Here is an 8,833-nt window from a genome sequence, read left to right as displayed (position 1 = left end):
TTATTTTATTTATTTATCCATGAGAGACACAGAGAGGCAGAGACATAGACAAAGGGAGAAGCAGTCTCCCTGTGGGGAGCCTGATGCGGGACTCAATTCTAGGACCCCAGGATCATGACCTGAGCCAAAGGCTCAACCACTGAGCCACTCAGGTGTCCCGAAAAATATGCCTTTTAGAAATGTAAACCAGAATGTGACTTCTGTCAAGAATTGAAGGCCATCTTGCTTTCTATTACATAGCAAATTAATGTGCTCTAGAATACAGGTCACTCCATGAAAAGTGTGGGCATATAAAACATATACATTTTAGTAAAGTTATGCTACTTTCATTATCACACTGATTTTATAGCATTGTAATGATGTAGATCATTTTGAATGCAAAAAGTCAAACTGACTATTAAAACTTAAGTGCACCCCAAAGAAAAGATATACACCAACTTCGTTTTAAAAGAAACAGTATTTATTAAGAAATTATATGCTGAGTTCTCCTACAGTCTGTGAAGATGGTTTCCTCCATTTCCACAGCACAAGACGACAGCAAAGAGCATCTGGAAAACACTTGCAATGCCTGGGAATGGAGCGTTCGTAGTAATAGGAGATGAAGTGATATAAGCACTATTTAAACTTTTGGAACCAAAGACAAGACAATCTTTCCTTGCCAATATAGTTTTCACCTTTATTGGCACTAAAACCTGTCCATGGGATCTCCTACCCAGACTGAAGTACTGGGTAATAGTTGGATCATTTCAGTTGAGTAGAGAATGCTCAATTTAATCACAGGTCCAAGCAACAGAGTCCTTTAGCTATGGAATCACATCTGAAATATTTGCATTCTTTATTAATAAAAATGGTGCTTATGGAGGGCAGAAATATAACATTTTCAAGTATTTTATCATTATGATCTGAAGTACTTTAAACTATAAATTAAAAATAAATTATAAAAACTAGCTTACGATGTATCTTTTCTTACGTGACATTGTTGGAAATAAGCTTTAAACATAGAATTGCAATATCACCTGACTTTATATATGATCAACAGTTAAACATGCTAATCATAAAAATAGCTTTTACAAATATACATTTGTATACAGTGTCTCCCTTACCATTCTTAAATGTCCTTCACATTTTAAGACTTTTAAGACTTAAAAAAACACAACATAAGTAGCAAAGGGGAAAACACATTTACAGTCTAAACCATAGAAACCTGACAATTATATAGCTTAGAACATAGAAGAAATGGAATTTCTAAAATTGAACAATACTGTCCATTTTATTTATTTGGGTATTTTTTTTTTATAAAGTGAACCAAAGATGCTGCTATCCAGTAAGAAACTTCCTTTCACATTTCTGGGGGTTGTCACAGTTTCTCTTTTCTGCTTTTGTGGCATCATTCATTGCTTCAGATCACTTTATCTGTAGAAACTGAGAAAAGAAAAAAAGGTATTTTAAAATATTGAGATTTAGGTTTCATTGTTGATAGCATGAACATATGTAAGTTAGATTCAAGTGGGATTTTCAGGCCAAAATAGGAGGTGATAAGAGAAGAGCTGAGTCTTTAGGAAAAGTACTTTTGAGAAATTTAGGTTCTTAGATCCTTTGCTGTAGACATTGCTAAAATTATTTACATTTACAGTATGCTATAAGTTTTTAAAATCCAGTCCATTTATTGTCTGAAATCAGTAATTATCTTTCAGTTCAAGCTCTTGACCAAGTTAGAGGGAAAACACTTGAAGTTCTTGGCTAGGAAAAGAGATTTGGGCTTCTTCGGAATTTCTGTGGCTCCTCACAAGAGTGACCGTGGGATAATTTTCCCCTCTAAGAGGTTTGAACAGGGCAGTCCTAAGCCTTCTGCACCTGGAATAGGAGAAAAAGCAATACGGATCTCTGATCAGAGTTACATAATCTTGGTTGTAAGAGACGAAAGCTAGCTGTGGGGTCCCTGGATGGCTCAGTTGGTAAGCGCCTGCCTTCAGCTCAGTTCCTGATCTCAGGGTCCTGGAATCGAGCCCTAGGTTGCATTCTCTGGTCAGTGGGGAGTCTGCTTCTTCCTCTGCCCCCTAACACCCAGTTGTGCTCTCTATCTCTCAAATAAATAATTAAAATAATTTAAAGAAAGCTAGATGCAAGAGGGGCAGTGAAAAACTCATGGTGCAACCATGAGCCAAAAACATCACACAAGAGCTAAAATTCAATTGATAGAAGAATTGAATTGAGAAATTGAATATGAATATAAGGATAAAATAATGCAAGATTTCAGTAGAGGGAAATGCCATGTATTTATCCTAGAATCCTATCAAGCTCAAGGTTTATATTTAGATAGAAAATATAATTACACCTATTATCCTGTCAACTTCAGAGTTTTTGCAGTTATATGGAAAATCTGTGTAGTGTCTTAAGAGTCAAAGACAGGCAAATTGAGGTATCAATTAGGATGGGAACTGCTGTTGAGAAAAACATCGTGTGTCAGTTATTGGTCCTGGGGGAGCAAATACCATTCACTGGTTATCAATCCCAGCGAAGTTCTCCAAATGTTTTTGTCCATTGTAATTTGGTATTAAATTTGTCCAGGAAAACAAAACACAGCATTGGATGAGAACAGTGCTTTACAGCTCGAGTAGTGTGCTTTGGTCCTTCGTGGCTAGGGAGTCCCTGAAACAGCAGGTAGATGTGGGGCAATTGGCCTATGCATAACCTTCTCCTGCTGCTGTGGTAGGACCCTGAACTCTCCCCTGAGACTTAAATACTGAAAATTGTGTCTGACAATCATTAACATCTATATTTAAATGGAACAAAGAAACTCTTCTCTAGTCTGGACAGAGAAAGATATTTCCATACAAGGTGATAAAACCAACAGGCTTTGGGGGTTCTCTGTTTCTTGGAAGTATTCAAAGGCCTGTTTTTATGTGACTGAATGGGTGTTGAAAGATTGCATTGGCAGGTTGCCTTTTCCAACAGTTGCTGACTTCTGTTAATAGCGAGACAATTAGGTAACTTGGCCTTTTATTAAAGTTTTAAAGCCCATGATATAGAGATTTTGAAAAAGATTGAGTATGGCAGCTGGGGTGGTGAGAATTGCTTTGGATATCAGTAGCCCCAGATCTCCCCCAGCCAATGTCCCTGGTTGAAAGTTGCCAGTGATCTAGGATGGTACTTTCTTTTCCTTCATGGCTATGCATTTGTCACACTCAAAAACATATACCCCTGAGTAATTTCAGTTGACTGGGATGTCTTCTTCCTTAGTGAGTAAACATCTTTAATTCTATGAAGATGTAGAATTAAATATAAAAGATTTGCAAGAGTAGAGGCATAGTATTAATATTTTTGTGTTAAGAAAGCATTTGGATATTTGATACTGTAAATACTTGTGTTATATAAGAGGATTTAGCTTGTTAGTGTGACCGTCCTGTGATTTCAGTTTAGAAAATGCCATTAAAAAGTAGATTAAGACACAGGATTTCAGTTTTATGAATTGAAATCTTATGACCAAATCTTACGTTTGTGTATGATAGTGGAAAGTCTAAGAAAGCCTTAGGCCATGTTGATACATTGAATTCATTAGATTTTAAGAAATATTCTTAGAAAGATTTTGTTAAACTCGACAAATGAATTACTTAAAAACACAACATAAAACATATTAAATTCACAAATGCCCTTTACATTGTTTGAATGCTATTTAATTAAGCAATCTGGGACAACCATTTTTCAGAGGACTCTAGGTACTGTGTAAACCTTGCTATACTTAATAATAAATGCCTAATAATTTTGATTTTAAAACTTTCATAAATCAAACAACTGAAAATAAACAAAATATATACCATAAATAGTCTGTTTTCCAGCCAAAAGCATTTAAAACTTATATCCTTAGGAAAGAAGCTTGAAGGCCTAAGTACATTTTGATACTGTGATATTCTCTCTCTTTCTCATTTTTGCTTCTCTCCCCCACTCCCTCTTTCTTTTCCTCCTTCCCCTCTTCTTTCTCACCTAGTCTATACTATATGCTTACTGGTCACACATAACATGTATTTCTAAAAATGAAAACGTTACTCAAATGTGTTCTTTGTGCAGTTGCAAGAAGTGTTCATGGCAATAGAGTCGATGAGTCTTTAAAGCACAAAGTTTTGAACTTATGGTCCAAAGCAGGCGTGCCATGTGCTGTGTGGTATAAAGGGAATTTTATACATTCCCTGTATGCACATAACAAAAATGATCCATTCCCAATGTGAAAACGAAAACTTTAATAAATACAATTAAATTTAACCTGTAGAATGATGGGAACATAAAGCATAGTGGGTTTAGATTTTGACTGATAACACTTGCATGCAGGGAGGAACTAAAGCTCTTTCTTTATTTTTTATTATTTTTTAATTTTTATTATTTTTTAAATTTTTATTTATTTATGATAGTCACACACACAGAGAGAGAGAGAGAGAGAGGCAGAGACACAGGCAGAGGGAGGAGCAGGCTCCGTGCACCGGGAGCCCAATGTGGGATTCAATCCCGGGTCTCCAGGATCGCGCCCTGGGCCAAAGGCAGGCGCTAAAACCACTGTGCCACCCAGGGATCCTAAGCTCTTTCTTTATATATGACTGCAGTCACCCTCTTTCCTGTGAGGCCTCCATTGATCACTCTTATTACAGATGGAACATGCTTAAAATGCAGCAGCTGTGTATGTAAAGTTTACTAATCATTGTGTTTCTTCAGGTTAAGTCATGGCAGATGACATTAATTTAGTATATTCTTCACCATCCTGCTTGTCTCAAAAGAGGTAATGAACGGTTGTTTAGCAACTATCCATTTTAAGAAGAGAAAAACAGCCTGCAGATTTTTTGTGCATATTCCATTACCCCTGGTATGATTTCTCCTTACCCCTTCCTTTGCTCCTTGATTGTAAATGATTACATAAAAATAATTATTTCGGGAAGAAGAAAAGGAGGTTTGAAAATAATTTATTGAAGTCTTACTTCCTTGCCATAAAGCTTCAAAGCATTTGCCTGTCCCTAGTACAAAACAAAAGCTTCATTAACTTTGCATTGTGAGGTAGGTGTTATTAACCATATGGATACAAGTCATGAATATAGTTCTCCTTATCTAAAAGCAATGGCAAAATATATTCACTAAGCTTCCCATGGATCTTCTAGTCTGAGAAAAGGATTGCTTTTGCTTCTAAAGGCATGGGAGAAAGGGGACAACTATGACATTCTTGTTGCCTTTTTCTCAATAATGACAGTCACTTAAGGAGCTGATTGGCTTAACTATAATGTGAAACTAATTGTGCTTTCCTTTTGAATAGTGGGTAATTTATCTAGTGGCTATATGGGAGCCTGGATGCTTTTAAAACCAATTATCCTGATGATGAATGCTTTTCCAACTCTCAATCTCTCCCATTTCTGAAAAACAACAAAAAAGAGACACTCAGATGGGCCTGGATGGTACTGAACCAAGCAATTTGCTTCTATTTGACAAAGATAAAAAGGACAGTATTAATCTAAGGGAAAGCACATTTAATTTTAAACCTAATGAATTAATATATATATTTATTGGTGTAAGATTGATATATAACATTATATTAGTTTCAGGTGTACAACATAGTTCAGTCTACATACTACAAGGTGAACACCACAATTAATTTAGTTACCGTCTGTCATCATACAAGCCTTTCTGTCCCCAAGCCTCCTTCTCCCCTATAGTCACCAATTTATTCGTTGTACGTACGAGTTTTCTTTTTTGTTTTTTAGATTCCAAATATAAGTGAGATCACATGCATGGCAATTGTCTTTCTCTGTCTTATTTCATTTAGCCTATCTTCAAGGTCCACCTGTGCTGTTGCAAATGGCAAGATCTCCTTCTTTTATGGCTGAATGGTATTGTTTATATATACCATAACTTCTTATTCATGCATCCATCCATGGACACTAAGGTTGTTTCCATTCCCAGCTATTGTAAATAATGCTGCAATGGACATAGGAGTACATATATCTTTTTGAATTAGTGTTTTCATTTTCCTTAGATAAATACCTAGAAGTGGCATAGCTGGAGCACATGGTAATTCTATTTTTAATTTTGCGAAGAACCTCCATGTTGTTTTCCACAACAGCTGCACCAATTTACAGTCCTACCAATGGCACACAAAGGTGCCCTTTCTCCACATCCTCTCCAACACTTGTTCTTTTTCTTTTTGATAATAGCTATTCTAACAGGTGTGAGGTGATATCTCATTATGGTTCTGATTTGCACTTCCCTAATAATTAGTGATGTTGAACATCTTTTTACAGGTACAGCAATATGTGGAAAAATGCACTTTATTAATAGCTCCACAAAAAATCATATTTAAAATATTTTAATATCAGAAATGCTTGCTATTTTTTTCTAGTTGAGATCTAGAACTAATAAGCAATTAGAGAAATACAGATAATCATATTTTTAGATAACAACTATAAAAGCAAAAAACGGTGAATAGAAATATGTAAAAAATATAGGCTGTATAGCATTTTATAGAAAAGCAGAGTCTTACGAACAGAAATTATCTATATTTATTGTCACCCAAAGTAGGAAAGACTATCCACTGGAAAAAAAGACAGTCTCTTCAATAAATGGTGCTGGGAAAATTGGACATCCACATGCAGAAGAATGAAACTAGACCACTCTCTTTCACCATACACAAAGATAAACTCAAAATGGATGAAAGATCTAAGTGTGAGACAAGATTCTATCAAAATCCTAGAGGAGAACACAGGCAACACCCTTTTTGAACTCGGCCACAGCAACTTCTTGCAAGATACATCCAGGAAGGCAACAGAAACAAAGGCAAAAATGAATTATTGGGATTTCATCAAGATAAGAAGCTTCTGCACAGCAAAAGAAACAGCCAACAAAACTAAAAGACGACCTACAGAATGGGAGAAGATATTTGCAAATGACCTATCAGATAAAGGGCTAGTATCCAAGATCTATAAAGAACTTATTAAACTCAACAGCAAAGAAACAAACAATCCAATCATGAAATGGGCAAAAGACATGAAGAGAAATCTCACAGAGGAAGACATAGACATGGCCAACAAGCACATGAGAAAATGCTCCGCATCACTGGCCATCAGGGAAATACAAATCAAAACCACAATGAGATCCCACCTCACACCAGTGAGAATGGGGAAAATTATCAAGGCAGGAAACCACAGATGTTGGAGAGGATGTGGAGAAAGGGGAGCCCTCTTGCGCTGTTGGTGGGAATGTGAACTGGTGCAGCCACTCTGGAAAACTGTGTGGAAGTTCTTCAAAGAGTTAAAAATAGACCTGCCCTACGACCCAGCAATTGCACTGCTGGAGATTTACCCCAAAGATACAGATGCAGTGAAATGCCAGGACACCTGCACCCCGATGTTTATAGCAGCAATGGCCACAATAGCCCAACTGTGGAAGGAGCCTCGGTGTCCATCGAAAGATGAATGGATAAAGAAGCTGTGGTCTATGTATACAATGGAATATTCCTCAGCCATTAGAAACGACAAATACCCACCATTTGCTTCGATGCAGATGGACCTGGAGGGTATTATGTTGAGTGAAATAAGTCAGTCGGAGAAGGACAAGCATTATATGGTCTCATTCATTTGGGGAATATAAAAATTAGTGAAAGGGAATAAAGGGAAAGAAGTGAAAATATCAGTGAGGGTGACAAAACATGTGAGACACGTACTCTAGGAAATGAACAAGGGGTAGTGGAAAGGGAGGTGGGCGGGGGGGGTTTGGGGTGACTGGGTGATGGGCACTGAGGGGGGCACTTGGCGGGATGACCACTGGGTGTTCTGCTAAATGTTGGCTAATTGAACTCCAATTAAAAATTTTTAAAAAAAATATATTTATTGTCACCACTGATCCTGTTTATTGAATAACTGTTTAGCCATTCACTTTTTATAGACAATGTGAATACATTTGGCTGTTACAAATCCTTTTTTACAAAAGAGATACAATACAATTCAAATTTCTAAATAACATAAACAGATTCCTGGCAGCTACTGTTCAATATAATTTAAAACTTGCCTTCGATTAATAAGCTCTTGGGACCAGAATTGCATTATACTTTTAGGTTAAAATAATCACATCACAAAAACTGTAAATGGCATGGAAACTAAGATGGCTACTAACTCACTGGGAACAAGTGAAGGGAACTCCAACTGTTCCATTATGTAGTTCTTGGAGGCTTAGTAGTCTCCATTCCATAGTTGATGACCATTTAGGATGTAGGGGCTGTGGGGATACAGGAAACACAGGCAAAGACAAACACATAGTAGCCCATCAGAAACTTAGAAATAAGATGATTAGGCTGCCTTCTGAGATTTTAACTTTAAAGTCAAGACTTATATGATCAGGGTAGAGAATATGCAGTGTCACTTAAGAGAGGCAGAGAGTTTATAGTTTTTTGAGTCTTGATTAGAATATAACTGAAACTTACTAAATATATGAAAGAAAGGTGTTGGTCTAAAAAAGACTTGTTTGGCACTGCAAGTACAGAAAAATAGGAGAGTCTTGGGGGTCATGATCTTGGAGGTTGTGGGATTGAGCCCTGTGTAGGGCTCCATGCTCAGCGTAGAGTCTGCTTGTCTCTCTACCTCCCCGTCTTCCCCTTCCTCCTCTCTCTCTCCCTCTCTCTTAAAATGAATAAATACAATCTTTAAAAAAATAGAGAATCTTGGAGGGTCACTCCGTTGTGCCCATTCAGGAAAAGGTGTGTACTCCACAGGAGAAGGCAACCAAGTCCTGGAAGTAAACTTGGCCTGTGATGACAGATGTGGAACATTAGGCAATCTCAGCACATTCCATTAACTCTCCACAGGCAAAA

At 37.0% G+C, this 8,833-nt stretch overlaps 1 protein-coding gene across 17 annotated transcripts in view; it reads right to left on the bottom strand.

Moving 5' to 3' along the window:
* Positions 1–438: 438 nt before the first annotated feature.
* The window catches only part of RALYL (RALY RNA binding protein like), a 712,238-nt gene continuing 703,843 nt past the window's right edge, over positions 439–8,833 (bottom strand). For all 17 annotated transcript variants that reach the window (XR_007407139.1, XM_025433661.3, XM_025433659.3 and 14 more), the window contains one exon: positions 439–1,422. Coding sequence is in view for 16 of the 17 variants with exons in the window: in XM_049103897.1 (XP_048959854.1) it covers positions 1,400–1,422 (23 nt within the window). In the remaining variant the exon portion in view is untranslated. The remainder of the gene's footprint in view (positions 1,423–8,833) is intronic.

The sequence above is a fragment of the Canis lupus genome, chromosome 29 (assembly GCF_003254725.2).
Source record: "Canis lupus dingo isolate Sandy chromosome 29, ASM325472v2, whole genome shotgun sequence".
NCBI lineage: Eukaryota > Metazoa > Chordata > Mammalia > Carnivora > Canidae > Canis > Canis lupus.
Note: the sequence above shows the minus strand (reverse complement) of the source record. Positions and strands in the feature narration are given on the sequence as shown.